The sequence below is a fragment of the Rattus rattus genome, chromosome 13, assembly GCF_011064425.1.
Source record: "Rattus rattus isolate New Zealand chromosome 13, Rrattus_CSIRO_v1, whole genome shotgun sequence".
In the NCBI taxonomy this organism is placed as follows: Eukaryota; Metazoa; Chordata; class Mammalia; order Rodentia; family Muridae; genus Rattus; species Rattus rattus.
In genome coordinates, this window is record NC_046166.1 from 46,999,702 (window position 1) to 47,024,292 (window position 24,591).

Below are 24,591 nucleotides of genomic sequence, written 5' to 3' on the forward strand. Positions count from 1 at the left end.
ATTTGTCTTACAAGCATGAGATCCAGAGTTCAGATCCCAGACCTATGTAAATGCCAGGTGGGCGTGGCAGCCCGACTGACACTTGAGAAAGGGTTTCCCTGGAAGAAACAAGCTAGCAAGGCTAGTCAAAATGGTGAGCTGTAGGGTTAGATGAGAGATCCTTGTCTTGATGAATAAAGTGACTAAAGATCAAAGAAGACTCCAGATGTCACCTAGAGCCTCCTAGAGCACGCACATGCATACACACACAAATATGTGCACCTGTACACATGTACATGTGGGAATGCATATACATATGCAAGCACACCACGAAGACACACATAACATCAAATAATCAACCTAAGGAAATGCATATTGACTTTATCTAGTTGTATGCATGTCTGGAGCAAATACAAAGATGATGGTGAGAAGAAAAATCAAAGCAAAATTTAGATTTGTGTTCGGAAAAGGACTTTGTTCAGTTTGAACAAAGGAACTACTGTCCTTTTGCAAGTTAAAGTTGGGCATTATCTTGTAGGAGTTTTTTTAAACATCTGATATTATCACATCTCAGAAACCTAATATACAACTTGTGAAGTAAAAGAATAATAATAATAATAATAATAATGAAAGAATTTTCTTAAAAAATTAGTTAGACTGATATGCAATAATGTATTTGATGGCACAGAAAATAAACATAAAATATTATTTAACTTGGGGACATGTATTAACACAGAAACTCTTTAGAATACCCTCATAAATTATAACAATGTTTTTTTAAAAAGAACCATCTTAAAATATGAAAAATTTAAAAAGAAACATTGTAATATATTTATATATTCACATATATTATATATTATATATGTGAATAGATATAAGCCTGTGTGGGCACACTTTTTAAAATTTTACTTTTTTTTATTAATTTAATTTTATCAAATTATTAAGTTTAAAAAATCAATAACTTTTGAAGCAACAAAAAAGAAATTAAAGTATTTAGAAATTTTAGATATATGGAAATGACATTAAAGATCTTTCAAGGGCAGATCTGAAACTGTCTAGTAGCCCATGTGTACTGACTGGTTTTGTGTATCAACTTGACACAAACTGGAGTTATCACAGAGAAAGGAGCCTCCCTTGAGGAAAAGCCTCCATGAGATCCAGCTGTAAGGCATTTTCTCAATTAGTGATCAAGGGTGGGATGGTCCATTGTGGGTGGTGCCATCCCTGGATGGTAGTACTGGGTTCTATAAGAAAGCAAGCTGAAAAGAAATGCAGGCCGACAGGAACCAGATGAAGATCTCTCCTGAGAGACACAGCCAGAATACAGCAAATACATAGGCAAATGCCAGCAGCAAACCACTGAACTGAGAATGGGATCCCCATTGAAAGAATCAGAGAAAGGACTGGAAGGGCTTGAAGGGGCTCGAGACCCCATATGAACAACAATGCTAACCAACCAGAGCTTCCAGGGACTAAGCCACTACCCAAAGACTATACACGGACTGACCCTGGGCTCCAACCTCATAGGTAGCAATGAATAGCCTAGTTAGATAACCAGAGGAAGGGGAAGCCCTTGGTCCTGGCAAGACTGAAACCCCAGTGAAGGTGATTGTTTGAGGGAGGGCGGTAATGTGGGAGTATGGGGAGGGGAACACCCATAGAGAAGGGGAGAGGGAAGGGGTTGGGGGATGTTGGCCTGGAAACCGGGAAAGGGAATAACAATTGAAATGTAAATAAGAAATACTCAAGTTGGGGTTGGGGATGTAGCTCAGCGGAAGAGCGATTGCCTAGCAAGCGCAAGGACCTGGATTCGATCCCCAGCTCCGAAAAAAAAAAAAAAAAAGAAATACTCAAGTTAATAAAGATGGGGGAAAAAAAAGAAAAGAAAAGAAAAGAAAAGAAAAGAAAAGAAAAGAAAAAGAAAGCAAGCTGAAAAAGCCAGGGGAAGCAAGCCAGTAAGAAACATCTCTCCATGGCCTCCTGCTTGCTGACCTGCTTGAGTTCCGGTCCTGACTTCCTTTGGTGATGAAACAGCAATGTGGAAATGTAAACTGAATAAACCCTTTCCTCCCCAACTTGCTTCTTGGTCATGATGTTTTATGCAGGAATAGAGACCCTGACTAAGACACCAGGTAAGCACATTTGTTTGTTTTGCGCTCTCTCTCTCTCTCTCTCTCTCTCTCTCTCTCTCTCTCTCTCTCTCTCTCTCTCCCTCTCTCTCAGAACTAGAAGCAAGAGAAGACACAATCCAAAGGGATAAGAAAGTACAGTTAGAAACTTGATGATATTATCTATGGAGATGTTGAGAGGTCCACTAAGAGAGAAAAACCATGGGAATAATCCCCCATCTCCTGGAAGCAAACTGGGCTCCTCGGAGGAAACCACTGACAATGGGCTGTTGATCAGTGACGGCCATGACTTAGGGAGGATAAGTCTGGAGCTGAGTCAGCTCCTGGACACCCAGCTAGAGGAGATAACAAGGCCAGAACAAGGCTGATTATTGAAACTCTTCAAGGTATCACCAAATATAACAAAACTAACATAGAAGCCAATCAAAACTATACTTGTGCCACGGCTTTGCCCCTTACCATCATATTAGGGTCACCTAATCCTTCTGGAAAATTCCCCTAGCCCTGCAAAAAAGGAGCAATGGTGTGAGTGTGTGTGTGTGTGTGTGTGTGTGTGTGTGTGTGTGTGTGTTGTGTATGATGCCCATACACATATAACTGAAAGTGGTAAGAAAACATTGATGCATGCATAGGAAAAAAATAAAATAAATTATAAACATATGAACACACACACACACACATACACACACACACACACACACACATAACTGTAGTTATGGAATCAATCCTAGGATCTTGCAACCTTGCACATACACAATGAACCTGAGTTCTACCACTGAATTATCTCTTTGTGTAGATCAGTTTAGTCTTGATCTTGCTAAACAGTCCAGCTGGCCTTAAATTCCCCTTTAGTTGTTCAAATTCAGCCTCAACATTTAATTGAAAGGCAAGAAATACCTGTTGAGTACACATCACTTCAGGTTCACTTAGCAGGGTAATGCTGTCAGAAATATGATTTTCCCCAATCCTATAGTACAGTGGTTCTCAACCTATGAGTCATGAACACTTTGGGGGTTGCATATCAGATATCTTTCATATCATATATTTATATTATGATTCAGAACAGTAGCAAAATTACAATAATGAAGTAGTAACAAAATCATTTTATGGTTGGGAGTCGCCACAGCATGAGGAACTGTATTAAAGGGTCGCAGCATTAGGAAGGTTGAGAGCTACTGCTATGGCACTTAGAAAATGGAGAGAAGGCTGCCTCTAAAATCTACAGATTCTTAACGTACAAAGACCACTTAACCGTGGGTCAATAATATTAATGTAATCTACTATTAAATTTTGCAAAAGTTTGAAAACATATCCTAAATAATTTAGTAGAGCTCAGTTATTTCATTGGTGTATAGGAAAATCCATTAGCATTTAACAGTGTACAATTTTCAAGCCAGAGTACATAAAGTTTGACCCAGGAAGTGACTGATGCCTTTGATTGTGAAACACATCAGAACAACTCTTTCGCTAATGGGTAGGATTTGACCTGTATACATCTCGCACTAAAGATCTGGTAACAAATATGTTTTTAGTCTTTTTAAAAAGATATGTTTATTTTATGTGTGTGAGTAATGTTTTCATGCACAGGAGAAGAGGGCTTCAGAACTCATTACAGATGGTTGTGAGCCACCATGTGCTTGCTGGGAATTGAACTCAGGACCTCTGGAAGAGTAGCCAATACTCTTAACCACTGAGCCATCTCTCCAGCCCCCATGTTTTAAGTCTCTTAAAACCTTAATGTGATTTTAGAATATTTGCCAAAATCACAGCCTTGAAAATAATTCTGGGAACACTCCAGAATCCATAGGAAAAAGCAATGTAATCAATACGAAGTATCCACAGGGTAACTGGCCCAGTGCAACTAAAATTATAGAAATGAAGAAAAACTTTTAAAATTTTATGAATGAACTCTAAAGTTTTATAAATGATATCATGCTTATGTTTTTGTTACTGACTTTCATTTAAAAATCAGGGTATGTTGCTTTTCATAAATATATAAAAAATATTTCAAAATGTTGGAAATTCCTATATAAGGTGAGGAGAGATGGCTCATCCGTCAGCAGCACTTTCTGCTTTTGCAGAGGACCTGTGTTCAGTTCCCAGCATATACATGGTGCCTCACACAGATGTCTGTAACTCCAGGAAATCTGACTCCCTTTTATGACTTTGTGGTACCAGGCTAATATGTGGTACACATACATACCAACAGGCAAAACACTTAGCACACAAATAAAATAAATAAATCTCTTAAAAATTCACAGTAAGATGTAAGTATCCTTCTAAAAGAAAAGAAGATAGCATCTTGTTTCTTTTGAAATGCTAGGCTCAAAACCAAAAATCGCAACATATTTTATTCAATTAAAATGTTTAGAGATTTAACAACCGTTTTCTTACTGTGGCCACTATGAACAGAATTGTATGAAATGTAATTGAAACTATGTATCCTCTTTACTATACCACTGTCTCCCTCCATCTTTTCAAGTGGAAACCATTATAGTAAAATTTCCTTCACCTTTAACATAGTTTTCTCAAAGGAACACAGAATCAAAAGATACAACACACTAAAATACCTCACTTGAAAATAAACTGGGGGGAAGAAAAAGTAGCATTACTTTTTCGCTGTTGAATTTAGTCCTGCAGGAGTGGAAGGTTGTTCAGGATCCTGGTTAACAAGGCAAGTTGGAAAGGAACAGCCATCACCTTGACTGCAATTTAAAAAGAAAAAGAAAGAAAAACATTCAACCTTCTTAATGCTATGACCCTTCAATACAATTCCTCATATTGTGGTGACCTCCCCAACCATATAATAATGTTGTTGCTACTTTCTAATTGTATTTTGCTACTGTTATGAATTATAATATAAACATCTCATTTGCGAGTTATGATAGGCAGCCCCTTTGAGAAGGTCATTCCATCTACAGAGGGGTTATGACCCACAGGTTGAGAAACACTGCTCTAGACACCCCTGTGAAGAAAAACAACAGATTTAACTCTGTCTTGTGTGTGCTCACTTTTATTAATTTGAATTAATTAAAAAAAACTTTCAAAACAAAGTACCTTGAAAATATTGGTAACAGCCAATACTTCTTCTCATCGCCAAAAACTTGTCGCATGTTTTTACTGAAACCCAAGCTGAATCCGTTCTTATCTGTTCCATGTCTAAATACTGGATTTCTGAATGCCTCTAAAAGGAACAGAGAAGTGATACTATGAATTCGGAATGTATATACTAGCAACCCCATAATACTGAAACAAGTGTAGCAGGGGAACTCCAACAACTGATGGGTACTGTACATAGTCTTGAAACTCAGGTTGTCGATTCTGGTTTAAAATATTAAGAAATGAGTAGGTCTGTTTTAATTTTTCACTATTATAAGAGTACAAGTGCACAAAAGAAAATTAGAAGATACAAATGAACAAATAAATTAAAATTCATACCATCCAGATTTTTATTTTATTATTAGTGTGTGTAGGTCAGAGGATAATTCTGTGCATAGGGCTCTCCCTTCCACCTTTATATGGAATATGGGGATTGAATTCAGATTATCAGCCTTTGTAGCAAGTGGGTTTTTTTGTTTTGTTTTGTTTTGTTATTTTAATCACTGACCTACCTTTCTAAATATAAATGGGTGGACATACTAAATAATATTGAAACACTGAAATGTATTTTAAATAAAATGTAAGTATATTTTAAGTATACTTGATAACCTCTTAAATTAAAAAAATCCATTTTTTAACGTCATTGAAATTTTTACCTCATCATAATTTTTTTCAATTGACCCAAAAATACACTTTATAGCCAGCTTGTCCAAACAAAACTTCAATTCCCAAACGGACATGTCGGTTATGTCCACTCCATGTATCAAAGCTGCGGTCTAAGAAGACATTAGAATTGCCCACGGTCACATAACAAATGCAGATGTGGAACGTCTGCAAGGCCATTGATGATGTTCTTGTCACAACGCAACGCCACATTCTCCTCTTGAGTAACCCTGCAAAGCAGACTCTAAAACCTTAACTTTAGGATATCATTACATTTGGAAGTAGAAAGATTTTGCCCATCACTTTGGAGACAATCTAACCAGCAAAGTCAGACACTGAGAAACATGATGCTATAAGATCTGAAGTCTTGTTGATCCTGGATATTCATGTTTAACAAAACTTCTTTATTAGACAGGATCTTGCTTACATAGCCTTGCTATTTCTCAGGGTGATGCTTTGTTTCTGGTCATTTTCCACCACATTGAGGTAACCATTGTTCCAACTGGCAGCATTTCCCACAATCCACTCAACATCTTTTCACAACTTCGAAGTTGATAATAATGCTACCCTCACCTCTAACTTTGTCAATATCTCTTTTACTTGATTTTTAGTAGCTAAGCATTGTCAAATTAGTTATATTATAGCAGCCAGAAACTGGAAAGAACCCAGATGCCCTTCAACAGAGGAACAGATACAGAAAATGTGGTAATCTACACAATGGAATTCTACTCAGCTATCAAAAACAATGACTTTATGAAATTCATAGGCAAATGGATGAACTGGAAAATATCATCCTGAGTGAGGTAACCCAGTCACAGAAAAACACACATGGTATGTACTCATTGATAAGTGGATATTAGCCCAAATGCTTGAATTACCCTAGATGCACAGAACACATGAAACTCAAGAAGAATGACCAAAATGCGAATGCTTCACTCCTTTAAAAGGGGAACAAGAATACCCTTAGGAGGGGATAGGGAGGCAAAGGTTAGAACAGAGACTAAAGGAACACCCATTCAGAGCCTGCCCCACATGTGACCCATACATGTACAGCCACCCAATTAGATAAGATGGATGAAGCAAAGAAGTGCAGGCTGACAGGAACCGGATGTAGATCTCTCCTGAGAGACACAGCCAGAATACAGCAAATACATAGGCGAATGCCAGCAGCAAACCACTGAACTGAGAACGGGACCCCCGTTGAAGGAATCAGAGAAAGGACTGGAAGAGCTTGAAGGGGCTCGAGACCCCTTATGAACAACAATGCCAAGCAACCAGAGCTTCCAGGGACTAAGCCACTACCCAAAGACTATACACGGACTGACCCTGGGCTCCAACCTCATAGGTAGCAATGAATAGCCTAGTATGAGCACCAGTGGAAGGGGAAGCCCTTGGTCCTGCCAAGACTGAACCCCCAGTGAACGTGATTGTTGTGGGGAGGGCGGTAATGGGGGGAGGATGGGGAGGGGAACACACATATAGAAGGGGAGGGGGAAGGACTAGGGGGATGTTGGCTTGGAAACCGGGAAAGGGAATAACATTTGAAATGTAAATAAGAAATACCCAATTTAATAAAGATGAAAAAATAGAAAAAAAAAGTTATTGGCTTCATTTCTTTTCTTTAAGTTCTTTTCTATTATCCCCTGTCTTCACTGTCTCCTTTTCTCTGCTAGATTTGAGTTTACTCTGCCCTCCTTTTACTGGCACCTCCCAGTACATACACACAGTTACCAGTTTAAGATATTTCTTCATTCTTAATATGGACATTTGGAGGTGGGCCTTTCTCTCTGAGGCCTTGAACTGGCCGGTGTTTTGTGACAACTTGACACAAGTTAGAGTCATCAGAGAGGAAGGAGCTTCCCTTGAGGAAAAGCCTCCATGAGATCCAGCTGTAAGGCATTTTCTCAATTAGTGATCAAGGGGAGGAGAGGGGTGCACTGTGAGTGGTGCCACCCCTGGGCTGGTAGTTCTGTGTTCTGTAAGAAAGCAGTTTGAGCAAGCTAGAAGAAGCAATCCAGTAAGCAGCATCCCTCCATGGCCTCTGCATCAGCTCCTTCCTCCCAGTTTCTGCCCTGTGTGAGTTCTAGTCCTGACTTCTTTTGGTGATGAACAACAACGTTCGATGTGGAAGTGTGAGCTGAATGAACCTTTTGAACCTTTCCTCCCCAATTTGCTTCTTATTCATGATGCTTTGTGCAGGAATAGAAACCCTGGCTAGACAGGCCTGTTTCATGCCTTATGTCTTAATTTCTTTTCCTGATTCTGTGATAAAATATTTCCACAAAAGCAACGTAAGGGAGAAAGTGTTTCTTTGAATCCAGTTCCAGGCTATAGACCACCATGTCAGAGAAGCAGCACTGTCAGGAGCTTGAAGCTGGTAGTTACATTGTATCCGCACTCAGCTGACGAGAACAATGAGTGCTTGCTGCTCTTTCAGTCTCTTTCTCCATTTATACAGCTCAGGATCCAAGCTGGAGAATGACGTCACCCACAGTAGGTAGGTCTTCCTACCTCAAGTAAGGTAATTAAGACAATTCCAGCCCCCTTATCTGGGGCAATCTCCCAGATGATTCTAGATTTTGTTTAACAACGATAACCACTTCTTGTCTGTAGAGTGAAGTGGAAACTTTTGTTATGTTATCTTTGGAAAGTCAGTTGTATCAAGTGACGTTTGCCAGGGCACACAAGTGGAAGGACGTTTTGCTCAAGCAAACATGAGAATGGATGCATGATGTTCAGAAGGCCATATAAATATGGCCCCATGGTAGTGGGGGCTTGAACATGGGTTTGCTTTGCTCTACCTTGCTATTGGTTCACCTTACATTGCGTAGCTGAGCTCTGCTTGTTGCTGAGCTTGTGGTGACGCCAGAGAGAGAAACTCTTCAAAACACTTCTCATGAGGTTCCTGTAGCTTCATGCCACTCTTGTGGCCTCAGGCTGGTTGGCAAGCCTTGGGCTTTCTTCTGGATTGAACCACCCTTGCTGGTTTGTGTGTGGTGACTGCCAAGTGACCTGGACTGCAGCGTCTGATTCGTGTTTGGTGTTTGCTACTGGACTGAACTGCTGATATCTTGACCACGAAGACTGGGCTCACCCCCAAAGCTATTTCTAAACAGGTCTACTTCCTCCGTGTCTGAAGAACTTACCTTTTCCATTCCTTCTGATGGGCGGTGGGCTAGAGGGGAGGTTGATCACTTATTAAGGTAGTTTGAGAAAAACTTATGCCTACAGTAAAGCTTAACAGACTCTGTTCTGTGCCTACAGTCTTCTGGCTGTTTCAATGGCTAACTTTTCAAAATGAATATTTCTTAGTGGGGTGAGGTTTTCCTTGACAACTCATTCAAAATGGAGCCATCTCCAGCCTGTCTGTCCTACGTCCTCGTCACGGCCTGTTCGTTTCTTTCAAAGCACTCTGCATTTTAAAGTTACTTTTATGTTTGAATTTTGCCTCTGTGCTCCTCAACTGGTTGCTTTTCCCTTGTCCTCCCCTCTGCATAAATACTGCTTTGCATACCATGCACAGTCAATTAATATATGCAAAGAATGGACATGTGTCCATATGACATTTCAAAACATGTAGCAAATGAGGAAGATTTTTTTTTTTTTTTGCTATTTCAAGACAGGTTGATGACTTCTGAATATGACAACTTTTAGTGACTGACTGCCTATGTATTTAAAGGTTTGTTCTCTGTAATAGTTCGATACTCACCTAATGTAGATTTATTTTTGCTGACTAGCCAGCAATGATAACCAAACAGAGAGGACAAGCTGACAGAAAACATAGCTGCAGCAAAGAATAAAAACATAATATGGAACTTGGCTTGAGTATCAGGGAGACCATTCTGTAAGGAAAGGCAGAAAACAAAATGTTTTAGCAACAGAATGAATATCCCCCTACAATTATGAATTCATTTATATGATTGTCTTTTTAAAATAATTTACAATTAGAAAATGACACATAGCTTCATGCTAAATTTTAAGGGGAAAAGTATTTATTTTGTACTAAATTAAAGGCTTATTGGTATATGAACATCTATTCAGAAAAGATTAAAGTTGGAATATTTATTTTGCTTTGCATAACCAAATCAAATTCCAGGAAAAAAAAACATGGCAGCATAAACCATACCAGTGGGAAACAAGATAAAAGAAACTGAACATTTCATTAGCATGCCGCATATTAATAAATGTTTAAATAATTTTTATTATAATGCCAGAAAAATGAAGATTAGTTGCATTTAGTTCCTATTCTCATTGATACTGTAGATTACTATAAACACTAACATCAACTAAAAGAATACAGGAGACACCCCCCACATGAATGCTTCAAGCTCTGGCAATAACATCAGAGAAAGATCAACGTTAGTAACATCTGTCTGAAATACTTTTAATAGCCAGGGGCTGAAACCAGCCAGTTCTGAAAAACCAAGAGAGATGAGCTGCCTCTAGACTGAAAGGCTGGGGCTTAACTTCCAGCAGAGCACTAGATACGCCAGAGACCTCCCATTCTCACATGACCATCCTGTTTCATTTCCTTGTGTATTCACCATTGATATAGGTGATAAGACCTCAACTGGCAGCTTTTGACAGTAAGCTCTGAACAACAGAGACTTTGGTCTTTTCTGTTCTGATGTGTTCCGAGTTTGAAAAGAAAACCACCCATAGGAATAGAGGGCAGTGAGATTACAGTCTGGTAGACATTCATTAGGGATCAGCCGCAAACCGGAAGTATCCTTGAATGCTAGAAACACACCAACCCACCTGTGTCTTTCTGTTTCTTAGCAATGGGACCAACACAAAGTAGGCATTCAATAACTCTTTAGTATTCAATTTGGTTTACACCTCATTTAATTACCCAACAATTCAGAAATTCTTGCCATAATGAAAGATAGTTTAATGAGAATAAAACAAAAAAAATTCAGTGAGAAGCAACCCTGGCAAGGACTGGAACGCTTTCTAACAAACATGTCATGCTCAGCAGTAATGTTTCTGCACAGTTTCCATACTCTAAATTTGTTTCTGACTTGTTTTAAAAACATATAGTGCGAAACAAACAAACAAACATCAACTGAACTACCAGGATATAACAGTTTAAAAGATAATCTAATACATGAGGAGAAAACACTTCTATTTTTAAATACTGAAAAACATATGTGCTTATCTAATCAATTCTCATTATTCACTGGAGTTAGGCTGCACAAGATTGCCTTGAACTTTGGATCTTGGGGGAACATGGGGCTGGTTTTCTCTTTCACAGTGCCTTAGGCATCTCCTGACCAATTCAAAACCTCGTTTGATGTGGGGTTTTATCCGAATACCCCTTATTTAATATAGCGTGTTGACTTCTTGATATGGAAATTCTGAACAACAGCACCATAATTAATGTCTGGATAAAGCATGTATTTTCTCCATAAGACACACCTGTCTCATTTAAAATAATAGATAGCATTTCATTAGTATGTATAAAGATAATTTTTGTACTTGTAAAATCAACAAAAGATTAAAAAACCAAACAAACAAAAACCCAACAACAAAACATGAAAGCAAACAGACCTTGGGAGAAGATACTTGTTTAAAGGATGCTGAGGATGCATATGGTATAATAATACCTTGTTTACCTCAACTAGGAATACATGCACTGTGCAAATATGGACATGTCTAGAATCTACTGAGGAAGCTCGGAGTACACTGGCTGGGAGTTATAAATAAATTTTGAAATGGTGAACACACAAACACAGACCATGAGTATGGAGGCCTGACTCTACACAGAATAACCCTATAAAGTCGGGGTTTGCAATAACTCACTGTTGAATGTTAATGCATAGGAAAGTCACTGAAGTGATGACTTACTGTCCAAAATCTGATAAAATACTGTAAATCTGTAGCAGCAATGAAAAGGCAGTACAGCAGAGAGTAAGCCAAGAAAAGGAGGAAGAATTTATAATTTGAAAATCCAACACAATTGTTCACCCTGCCAACAAAACAGAAAGAGTCTTAGTGAGTTACATCTCCAGACTAGGGATAAAAATGTTTAAACGTAGCATAGCTTTTTTTTTTTTTTTTTTTTTTGGTTTATATTCATTTAAAACTCATCAGTACTTCATTCATAAAGAACAGTAACATTTTCAAACATGATAAAAAGGAACTTTTGCCCTTAGATATTCAATATGTTATTCTTATAAATTTGTATTTATTTTATATGCATAGATATTAAGCCTACATGTATGTCTTTGCACCATGTGCATGTGGTGCCTATGTAGACTAGAAAGGGACACCAAATGCCCTTGGGCTGGAGTTGCAGGCAACTGTGAACCACCGTGTGGGTTCTGGTAATCCACCTTCAACCCTTCAGAAGAGTAACAAGTGATCCAAACTAATGAGCTGTCTCTCTTTACCCTTTGGAATTTGTTGATCTTGTTTGACTAAAATTTTATGTCTATTGACAGTAATTACTGATTTTTTTTCTCACTCCCTTTTACCTAATATGTTCCATCATACTCTTTGATGCTATAAATTTCACTATTTTAGAGTCCTCAGAGAAGTAGATTAATATGTCTTCCTTCATCTGACTTATTGAACTTAGCACAATATTCTCAAGTTTCACTCACAGTTTCAACATTTAAATTTATGTCCTGTAAGCTGTAGTTTATTACAATTTATTGTATATGTTACCATATTTTACTTATATTGCATCCTTAGATATACATGGGCTCAGATATATTTGTCATTGTGAACACAGTAATGAATAAGATAGCAATGATTCTTTTTCATTTTAATATTTTTAGAGAATGACCTAGAAGTATGAATGCTGTGTTAAATTTTATTTTTATTTTACAATTATTGAACTTCAGATCCCTTTTTGGACCTGTTTCAACACCAGTACTGAATTGAGTTTGGTATTATATTTTCTGGACATGTGACTACTGAATATTTTCTCTGTATACACTCAACATATATACATACATATGTGTGTGTTTCTTTTTTCCCCCCTTTTTTCCATCTTTATTAAATTGGGTATTTCTTATTTACATTTCAAATATGTTATTCTTAATATTGCTTTAATCAACCACAGTGAAAGTCGCTGCACCTCATATACAATGAGTTACAAAATAATACACACGTTAAGGTAGAGAGTTTGTGACTAAGCCAAAAGCGGCAAGCAGATGTGGGGAGTTCACTAGGTGATCTCTAGATTCTATTCGAATTATGATCAAGTAAGTCGAAGTCTCTTAAGTTTCCCCAAATTTGGTTGAAGTCCCTTCAGTGCACCTCACTGCATATCATCATGGCAGTTAACAAATGATCGATCAATATGTACTAAATCAAAGAATTAAGAAGCAGAGGTGTGGAGGCCAGCTGGACAGAGTGTAATGCCCATTTGACATTAGATAGTTGTGAGGATGGGCTGGGGGGGTGGAATCACGACTATAAATACCAATAACACAAAAACGAGGACATTTCGGTGTGTAGCTATTCTCTCTGCTTCCCATAAAATGAGGGCATGGCTCCACGCTCTTCTACAAACGTTAACACCCTCTGTAGCTGAACTGACTGATGCAGATGATGGAGTTAACTCAGTGAGCTTGGATGACAAATCACTGAATACAGTGTCTGCCTCCTGCTTCCTCTCCTCCCAGTCCCTGTTTCCTCTTGAGTCCCCCTTCCCCCTCCCCTCCTCCTCGCCTGCCTTTCTCTGTGGATCTTGGCAATGAAACAATACATTTTTTCATTTCTTGTTTTTTGTTTGAAAACAACCTATGTTCTCATAAATTTTGTTCTTGTGCCTCAAAAAGCATAAGCAACAGTCGAGTCTTATGTTTGAACTTAAAGGGCTGTGTCCATGGAGAAGCAATTCACTGATAAGCGAAATGGCAGATGCACTCGACTTGTTAACAGTTACGACTGCAGCTTTGGAGGGCCCAGTGGGAATGCAAACAGATCTCTGAGACTGTTTTTTTATGGCACCGGAATGGAAAAAAATGGCAAGAAAGAATATTAGAAACAGCCCTGTACAGTCTTCCTCTAATGATCTCTCTCCAAAGAATGCAGGATATTACTGCCTTCACTTTACTGGTGTTGCTTTCAAGGAGTAGAGTGGATAGACAGAGGTTGAATGAGGGGCTGGATGGGTATAAGCGAGGGTATTTGTGAACCAAGTTACAGTGACTGCTGCCCACGGTGTCTCTTTCTGAAGGGATGCAAACAGAAGGTTTTTTACTAAATGATAAGAACACTTTTACAGAAAGAAAACGATTATGATCAGGTTTTTATAGCACGTGATTCAGCCTACTGTAACTCATGATCAAGGTCCTTGGGGTAACTGGCCACGCAAGAACCAAGAGTCAAAACTTAGTGTTCCACCATTTGATATATGTACATAGATGATTCTGGAAGACCTATTTCAAGAGGAAGCAGAAGAGGGTGTTTTCCTTGAACAATAACAGCACGCTTTTTCCGGACAGCTCTTGGGTAGACATTGTAACTGCCTACTATAGACTCAGTTTGGCCCTAGAAGGATCTGGCTGTACACGGCATTCCCCAGGGAGGACAACAATGATGTGTAGGCAGAAACAACACATTTTGGGTTATATCATTTTAAGGTTGTGTAAAGCTAGCTAGCTATGGGCTGTTTCACAGAAATGGCTTTCTGAATACAACTAGAAAGAGACTAAAGGATATTGGAAAGAAAGTAGCTTTCAAGGCCCCCAAACAGAACCACTGTGCAACTTTGAGTCCACTCTTTCACTTTGCTGAGCCTTAGGGCCAACGGTATTATTTCTTTCTGTTATCAGTAAATAAAGATAACTTTAAAAAAAAAAAGCATGGTCTTTAAAACACAGTGGGCATTCAATATATTGAAACTAAAATTATTTACTTCTATTTGAGGAGTTATTAGGTAACTGCACCAAAGTCTTATAAATATAATTAATTAAAATTGTATGCTAAAGGAAAAAAATTCATCCAGTAGAAAAAAATCCAATAAGATCAATACTACAGAAACTCTCATTTAGTTAAAAAGACAGGTGTGAGGCTGATCTCCTAAATCCTAATGGGTAGTTTTAAGTGTCCAAGCAGACCTGCAAGTCCATGAATACAAAGCCTGACAGGCACTGTTTATCTAATGCTTCAAAGTCTCAGGGTCGATATGTACTCTGAGGTCCAAAACCATATACGAGACCTATATAAAAAGTCAGCTGTATATCCAGATAATGTCCTAAAAGCCCTTCAACAAATCGTATTCAGATAACAGGTGTAAAACGATTTTCATACACTGGTGTGAAAACAGTTCCAGAATACAGTGAATGGGACAAATGATCCACGTCCAATCTATCAATTCTGTGGCCATTTGTAGGGTTGCTGTTGTTGTTGTTAAGGGAAAGATCACGCACATGTATGTATGCATATACAAACATATACATGGACAATTTAAACCTAAACAGTAGCCATAACAATACCAAAAGTGGTTCTTTGGAATTAGGGAAGAAGTAAAAACAGACTCTAGAACCACACTATACTTTGTCTGTACTTGGTGGGGGGGAGTACTGAGGATGAACTCAGATTTCATTGTTTACTATGCATGTGCCCTACCACTGGGATACATCCTTAGCTCTCTATTTTAAAATTAAATTCCTAATTTTTTTGTTCTGCCGGATATTAAACATAAGGCCTCATGCATACTGGCTGAGCACCCAGCTCATCCCATCTAAAAATTAAAAAGGAAAAAGTCGGATGCTGCATTGGATTGGCACCTAAAGAATATAAGACACCTCGCGTCCAGTAGTCACATACTGACACAGCTGCTGATTTCTGCAGGGGGTGCGGGAAGACGCTGTGGGAACAAAGGTAGCAGTTTTGGAAACATCAGTGCAGGAGAGAGTTCAATGAACTTGAGATTGAAGAAGCTATGCTGTGCAAGCTTATCTCTTAATAGCTGCAGTCATCATGCAATTCTTGTTTACCTATTTAATAAGATCTGTCTAAGTTAGAAAGATCGTGAAATTATCCTCCTTTCTCACTGTGACATATGAATTGTTGGATTATCGTAAGTCACTATTTTCTAGCTTTGAAAGTGTGTGTATCTAATATTGAATGGTAGGCACTGACCTGGGACAAATCTGATTGTCTCATCTCCCCATTCTTTACATCACAACCTCTCATTTAAGTGGAAAGATTGGCATCAGCTGTCTGGCCTGATTCTACTGCCCACTGTGTTTAGATTGCACAGAAATCTAGACAGGAGAATCCTAGATGTGAGCTCTCCTCAAAGAAGACCCCGAGACAACAGCTTGGATACAGGTAGGTGGGCTTGTGTGTTTGTTTTTAGATAAAGATGGTAAGAAGAACTGCAGATGTATCTTAGGGCATGTTCAAGGTCCGGGGTTTAATCCCCATCACCGTAAAAAAGGTGAGGAAAAAGTGTCGATAGAGTTGGGTTATTGGTCAGGCTCTCACTGGCTGAAAGGATCATCCTAGAGGTTGGGATGTCCTGGCATTTCTGGATTGACCGTGTGAGATGAGCAATCTTGTTTAGGTAAAAAGAAGCCATGATGGGAAAGTAAAGGAATGGAGACAGGGTTCTGAGACTGGGGGAGGTCTTTAAACAGAGGAGCTGCTCCCTATGAGAAAACTGTAGTGGGCGCAAAGGAAGACAGGGAAAAGACAGATGAAGGTCAGGAAAACTTATAATTGTGGATATCAGGTGGGTGGGAGAGTGTGCTGAGAGAAAAGAATAGGGAACAAAAGAACAAACATGTGTGTAAATTAGTACAAAGAGGGGTCGTTTATACAGATTTGTAAAAGAAGACCAGCATTCTGATAGGTGTTGACTACTCTTAACACTTTCAGTAAGAAACAAGAGAGGTATAATCATAAGAGATCTCCAATACATAGACTTTAACCTTCCCCTATTCTCTCCTGTTCCTAGAAAAATCATTACCTATAGATATTACCAACTGCCTAGTGTGGACTTAAGAGCATTTATATCTCTTCAGTGTGTCACCCATGGGAGAAGTAAAATTTGTGCGATAATTATAATTAATGCTTGAGTTCGGCCATGGCAACCCTAATATGATTAACATGTACGCATAATGCAAAACAGTAACAAGAATAGGAGAGTTGACTTCCCTTAGCAGATCTTTCAGATAGCCCTCCACAAAGTCACTTTACTTAATGACTGAGAAGTAAGAAAAACAAACAAAAAAAAAAAAAAAAACAAAAATCAAGAATGAGTTTTAGGTAGAAAATCTTGTTTAACCATATTTGTGTATTTGTTTACTATTCTACCCACAAATGCAGTTTCCTTGAACTTTTAAAAATTGTTAAAGAGTATTATAAACTTCTGTTGAAGTATCACGGTATATAATTAATATGTGAGCATTTATATTTCTGGAAAGTATTTCAGTGCATCTGTGTTTATATATGTACATAAAAAGAATACCATTTGTACATGTAAAACATGTAAAATTAGCTTCAATGTTATTAGCACACCGATTTTAAAATTATTTAATGAAAATTCTCCCAAATGGAGGCTCTCTGAAACTAATTAAGTACTTGAAACTAAGCCTCCTAGGACAAGTAAGGTAACCAATTAATAAAAAGATTTGTAAAAGGTGTCTCGATTTATTTTAAGTTTGTAACTGATAATAACTTGTTTTAATTATAGGTTCATACTCACCATGGGCAATGATGGTCCATCTTCAAAATACATCTAAAAATACCCAAAAAATAAAACGATGCCTTATGAGATATTTCCAACAGTTGTGGCATGTAGAAAACTACAGAATCATTTATTTAAAAATAGAATACAGTAAGGACAGACATTCTCATCTAAAAGGGACATTATAGCTGTCTCTAGTCATAATAGAACAATAAAACTTCCAAAGTACACTCCTCAAGATACAAATCACTTTCTTTTTAAAAGGCTATTATATTAATACAAGAGTGCTTGGCATTAAAACGTGCAAAACCTCAGTAAATTTACACAAAGCCTATGTAAAATTTGCTCTTTTCTATCAATCTTCAGGACAAGTTTTACTGTTTCTGTCACATATTAAATATACAACAGTATTTAAGTATGTGAAGCCAATCAAGGTGTCCTTTTACAGGTAGAGAACAGACGCGTGGCATTCGCTAAGTGAACCTGCCACATGGAATTGCTAGAAGAGTGCACTTTTATGTCCCCTGGGGGAGCAGCATTAACTGTATCTATACTACGGCTAATACAAGGAATAGTCCACTCATGTCTCTAACAGTGGCCTAAAAGCATGAATGCAGACTGTGGTGACAGTCTGAGAAGCCGTAGCTCAATGGTGAACAACACGCCCACGATCATGGAGATGCTTGAGAAGCAAAGGTTTTCTTACTTATCACAGACGGAACAGTGATGGCAGCGGTCTGGCTTTATAAGTCGGCATCTGTCACAATATCGGATCGCTAGGAACAAAGAGTTCGCTTAGTCTTAAACTTAAGTCACTGAAAAATACAATGAAATAGCTTTTCATCGTCATCCCAAATTTAAACTCTAAAAAGCATACTGTAAGTTTGATTCAAAGGGGGGTGGGGGAGGATACTCAACCCACTTTAAACACAGCATGAAAGCATTTGCCTAGAGACAGACTTCTCTGGAGAGATTTTCCAAGAGCGGGAGACCTCCTGGGGACATTTGTCTCTGAGTTCTCCATCCTCAGTAACTACAGCTCAAGGGGAATCTGTGTTCATTTGTACTGGTCAACAGAAAGGCTCCTCAGCTAAATCGATTTATTCCTGGGACTAACTGGGTGAGGAAACACCACAGAGACGTTCTCTAGAGTGCATAAACACACGCTTTTGGTTGCAAAAGTTGGAAAAGACTTCACATCTAGGTTGATTATGATTCAAGAGTATAAACAGGTCCCAGAAGAGGCATTTCCAATCAAGGATTTGTGCTCTTGGAGGAAACACTGGCACCTTTCTTCAACAGCACAGGGAGCACAGTCTACCTGGACGACTGATTCTGAGACGGTGTTCCTCTACACAAACCTCAGAGAGTGCACCAGATTGTGGTGGAAATTGTGTTAGATGTAGACTGACTTTGGTTCTAATGTGAGCTAAAAGCAAATGCAATATTAATGAGGCATTTTACATTTTTATGCTAAATCGTTGAAAACAACACCTATCTTATATTTAAGAATTCTCATCTTGGTCTAGCCATATTTTACGTACTCAACAAATGGGCTAATGGGTCATGAGAGGCAGGCAGACGTTTAAAGCCACAAAACATGTCTGGGTAAGTCTTGGTAGTAATTATCTGTAGTTCATGTGTGTTGGTTTTTTAAAACAATGGCTTAGTTAGGTGTTAAATGACCGTAAAACATAAGCTAAGCAGGGTTAAGTTATTTGTATAATAGTTCGTTCCCATTTTAAAGGCAGATAACAATACCTAAATTATATTTTACACAACTCATGCAATTACTGCTTTGATCTTATTAAAAAATATTTGCAAAAGTATTAGTTTTACACCCCCAGTACATATTGCTTCCTTAAATACAAATAGGAAGATTCATAATTAAAACTTTAAAAGCAAATTTTGTACTATGGATGTAAACTTCAGCAGCCCTTTATGTGATCACCAAGTCACGACCAAGTAGGAGGGACAGAATTAGAGTCAGTTCTGAGATCTCTGTGCCACAGTGTGACTCATGTTTCCATTCTGTTTTATGGAACTGTGCAGGAAAGATTTAATAGCAACCTAAGCAATACCAACAGCATTCTCGAATGAATGTTTGGCAGTTTATGAATATGAAGATGCTTTCTGAGTGTCATCACGTCTTATTTGGGAGCTGTTCCAAGGCCCTCATTATCAGGGCTTACCGCCGGACATGGTCCTGGTGTAGATGGGAAGGTCTTTGGCTGCTCGCCTCAGAACTTCCTGATGGGCTTCTCCTCTTGGCTCTCTCTCCAGCAATTCTTTCTCTGCATAAGAGAGATGGAACTGAGGAATAAATTTAAATTTTAATCAGTATTTTCAAAGGAATGACAACACATTTGTCTGCTCTATTATACCCAAAGGTACTTATAAAATATAAAATATTAATGGTATATAGTATACTCAGGAAGGTTAATAGAGTTTCAGATTGGACATGTCTCAACCTTGAAGACAACTACTTTATGAATCTTAAAAAAGAAAGTAATGATGATAATAATAATAATAATAATAATGGCATACAAATTATTATACCTATTTCCCAAGTGTTTTTAATGTGAAATGAAATGGGATATAGAAAATTGTTATAAAACAAATAATTCTTTCAAAATATTAATTGCATAATAGATAAGTTTACTCAGTTAAAAAATACGTGCCTCCACAGATGAATTTTTCATTTGGATACCATTAGAAACAAAAGGAAAAAACAAAGCAGTCAGATCTATATTTGCACTTAAGAATATTTGAACGGAGGCATAGTTGTTACTAAGAATCTCCTCTGGCAATCAAATAACTAAGTATTCATTTTACTGCTTATAGTGACACTTTGGCTTAACTAATTAACCATAAGCTATTCAAGAAAAACAAAAAATTATTTTGGCTTTTACTAAATAATCACACACACTGACAAAAACCCCTAAGTTGGTACTGCATGGACCCCTATGAACAAGTTCAGAAGGTACAAGATCAACCGCAGTGATATTCTGAGGAATGGGGAAAATACGAACTGCAGTTCAATGTCTACAAGATGGTAGTGGGTAGATTAATTAGGACAGGATACATTTAAACATGCTACTGGTGCTGACCCCATGGTCCAACCATGAAGGCCCATATCCCACTCAGTATCTTGCTGAAAACAGCAACAACTAATTAGCTTATAGAACACATTCTCTAGAAAGCTTCAAAATCAGGAAGCCAAGCAGGCTGGATATTATCAATAAGGGAACACTCATATATAATAAGACTATAAAGAACAAGGAAATACTTAAAACAAAATGCAGAGGAGTTGTTTCCTCTTGGAGAGTTCAGGGAAATACAACTGTGAAGTTTATAGCAGCCAGAAAAGATAAAAATATTCTGTTTATTTGCTGAATGTTTGCTTAGGCACTTTTATTTGATTATTATTTACATTGTACATTATCTATGCTTTCTTGGGCAGTGCTTGGAATTAAATCCAGGGCATCATATATAAAAGGGATGGATCTCTATTGCTGCCTTAAACACACAGTTTATATTAAGAAATACCTCACAGGGAGGAGTTACTAATAAAGCTCTCACAGACTAGATAGATAATTTTTAAAAGAAAGACTTAAAACAACCTGGAGTTGGGCATGACATTTCATGCCTGTAATCTAAACACTCAAGAGACTGAGACAGGGTGATTGTGAGTTCAAGGCTAGTCTTGGCTGCTCAGAGAATTTTTACACTAAAAGAAAAAAATTAAGATGACATAGTCATTTATGCAGTGACGGGTCAATAAAAATTAGGTCACGACATCGGACCTAAATCTTTCCCCTCCATGAAATACACTTAAAAATATCTTCAGCTTTCAGGTGTAAATAACTTTTAGCATAATATTTTTGTATGCATGACTTTTTGTTAGACCCAATCATAATACTGCAGACCCATTGCACAGATGCTTCCTATGTGAACTCAGGTACTCAGGCTTATAGCGAGCATTCTCGTTATCAAGCCATCTCTCCAGCTTTCCCCATTGCCGTTTCTGAAATCAATTTAAGATCCATCATTAGGAACTGCCAGGAAATTGTTTTATTAAAAGACTTTTTAGAACTGTCATATGCACTGAAATAATCAGCATTCTATGACTTTTCACCAAGTTTCTGGGTCTTTTTTTTACCTTAGGAGCAACTTCTGGGGAGCATTGAACATGGAAGACCCTGGCGTGCTTAATATGTAAATCAGTAAATTAACCACAACACCTGGGTCAGCTCCAAGAAGTCAAATATAGGCTGGTGAAATTCTTACATAACACAGAGGTCAAAAATAGCTTCCTACCTGGGAATAGGATAGAGCTATATGGTTCTCCCTTCCACTGTTCCCTCCTCCAGAACATATGATATGCAAAGTCCTGTCAGTTCACAGATTAGAAGATGTTAGCTGTACAGAGCTGAAGGTCTGAGCTGGAAAGTGCAGCTGGTAACTCCTGATATAGTCTCTAGTCTCCAGGCGTCACAGTTCTTCCCCACAACCTGGTTTTGCTTTTGTTACACTAATTTTATTGTATATAAAAAAAATTACATTAGATTTACTAAAAATTTTTTTTGAGAAAATAGTGTAAATTTTTAAAATTTCTATACAGCCCATCACTAAGTTCCCTATATTAATATCTTACAGTAGCATGATACGTTTAGCCCTTTAATGAAGTAATACTGGTACATTTTTACCTAATGTACACCACATAAAGTTCAGCACGGATATTCAGATCTTCTGTTTTGGAATATCTTTTTCTACTCTAGTGTTGATACTCTGTATATATCTACATAATATCGTATTATGAACATAACATAGGATTTTTGTTTGCCACATCATATCCCCGAGAAGTGGAGTTATCAATGATTGTAATCTGCCATATGGGTGCTGGGAACCAAACTCAGGTCCTCTTGAAGAGCCAGTGTTCCTAACCACTGAGCAGCCTCTCCAGCATGAGGGAACTTTTGTCAGAGGTTTCTACTGGAATCTTTCTCAAGTTCCTCCTTTTCTGTCCTGTACTGTTTTGAGAAAATTTGTTCCTATATAAAGGAGTGGGGAATTTATGCCTCCATTCCTAAAAGATTGATTATTTACAGAAATTATTTAGAAGTCTTCTATAGGACAGAGGTTTCTGTTCTATTACTTATTTATCAATTTAGTCAATTATTGATTTAATTAAGGACTCATAGATGTTTATTGCATACTCAGATGTTTTTGCTGCTCAAATCATCTGATCTTTCCACTGGAATTTCTGCTGTTGTTCTGTGTGTTCCTCTGACACATTCTCTTATATCTATTTTTTCTGAGTACTTATTCTCTGGCACTAAAAATGCCCTTGGCTCACCCTCATTATTCCTGCATAATCCTAAATGTAATCATTTCTCCAAAACGCCTACCTTCTTCTTACTGGTAAATGCAATAGACACCAAGATCTGAGCTCATCTATAGTTCCCAGATTAAATTAGGATTCAATTTTAACCATATATACAAAAATAAAATCATGGTTTATATTTTAAAGGGAACCAAAAAATGCACTAGAATCTAAAATGTACAAGTTAAAACATAGAACATTCTGTCTACTAAGTTGCTAACAGAGTTTTCATAATAGTAAGCAATGCCAAGAGTCTAATGTAGCTGGTAGTATTGAAAATTACTGCAATTCCTTTGGGTAACAACTTCTCAAGCAACTGAAATTTCCTTAATCTAGTAATTCTACATCCAAGAATTTTCAATAAGGAATAATTTAAGATGTGGGCAGTTAAAGTCCTACATACCAACATGCTAATATCAGCTCTCTATATAATAAGGGGTTAGGGTTAGCCTAAACATTTTAAAATGGGGCATCACTATATCAGGTATTACACATTTCAATGAGAATATTATGCCACTATCAAAATTAGCAACATGGGCTGGAAGGATGGCTAAGTGGTTAAATACTTGATGTTCTTGCAGAAGACCCAAGTTGAGCTCGTAGCACTCATGCCAAAGTGACTTGAAAGCACCTGTAACTCCAGTTCCTTGGGTATCTGACATCCTCTTGTGGCCTCTGAAGATGACTGAACACACATGAACACTCATACACACATGTAAAGTGATATCAAGTAAGATCTAACCTCACACAGTTCTGTGAACATACACATACAGTTTTATGTAAAAAAAAATCACCTAGAAAAGTCTGATCAAGTCATAAATTCATGGTCATTAATTTCTGTGTGTGTGCTGGGAGGCTTGCCACTTATATGACGTAGTTGCAGGAATCCTGAACATGATGCAGCAAATATATAAGTCGGAGATGAGGATGTGGCTCAGAGAGGAGCATGAGTTCACGCTGTAGGCGCCAGCTAGCCATGCCTGGAGCTGAGTTGCTAATTGGATACGGATGAGGGAGGAAGAACAGTCAAAGACGACCCAATGGATTTTGGCCTGAAGAGTAGAGGATGTAACTGCCATTACTGAGATGGGACCACTTTAAGAATATGATCAGAGAACTGAGTAGGAGATCCTAATGTTTTCAGATACATTGAATTTGAAATTTTTTAAATAATTTTTATTTAATGTATATGAGTACATGTAGCTGTCTTCAGACACACCAGAAGAGGGTATCAGATCCCATTACAGATGGTTGTGAGTCACCATGTGGTTGCTGGGAATTGAACTCAGGACCTCTGGAACCCAGTCAGTGCTCTTAACCGCTGAGCCATCTCTCCAGCCTGAATTTGAATTTTTGGCAGATGTCAGAGAGATAGTTATTGATGAGGCTGGAGGTCAGGCAGAGGTCTGGGCTAATATATTTATTTGAGAGTTATACTAATGAGATACTATTATAAAGTTATAAAATTAAATGGTATCCCCAATTGAGATATATAAAACAAGAGGTCTAGAAACTGAACTCTGGGAGAATTCCATGCCTGAGAATTTCAGGAGATAATTGCTGCTGGTATGGATGTAAGCTACAAAGAGAATGATTATTAGAGAAAGAAAAAATACTGGGACAGCACATTCAGGGAGCTACATGAGTTGAGAGTTACAAGAACATAAAGCAGGAAGTCAGAC

General features: G+C 37.9%; 1 protein-coding gene across 1 annotated transcript in view; it reads right to left on the reverse strand.

The window, feature by feature from the left end:
- The window catches only part of Zdhhc2 (zinc finger DHHC-type palmitoyltransferase 2), a 62,971-nt gene that overhangs the window by 8,806 nt on the left and 29,574 nt on the right, over positions 1 to 24,591 (reverse strand). The window contains exons 4-10 of the mRNA XM_032918486.1: positions 19,716 to 19,836; positions 18,230 to 18,299; positions 17,542 to 17,574; positions 11,718 to 11,838; positions 9,580 to 9,712; positions 5,166 to 5,292; positions 4,721 to 4,813 (exon numbers count right to left, since the gene is read on the reverse strand). Coding sequence (XP_032774377.1) covers positions 4,721 to 4,813; positions 5,166 to 5,292; positions 9,580 to 9,712; positions 11,718 to 11,838; positions 17,542 to 17,574; positions 18,230 to 18,299; positions 19,716 to 19,836 — 698 coding nt within the window. The remainder of the gene's footprint in view (positions 1 to 4,720; positions 4,814 to 5,165; positions 5,293 to 9,579; positions 9,713 to 11,717; positions 11,839 to 17,541; positions 17,575 to 18,229; positions 18,300 to 19,715; positions 19,837 to 24,591) is intronic.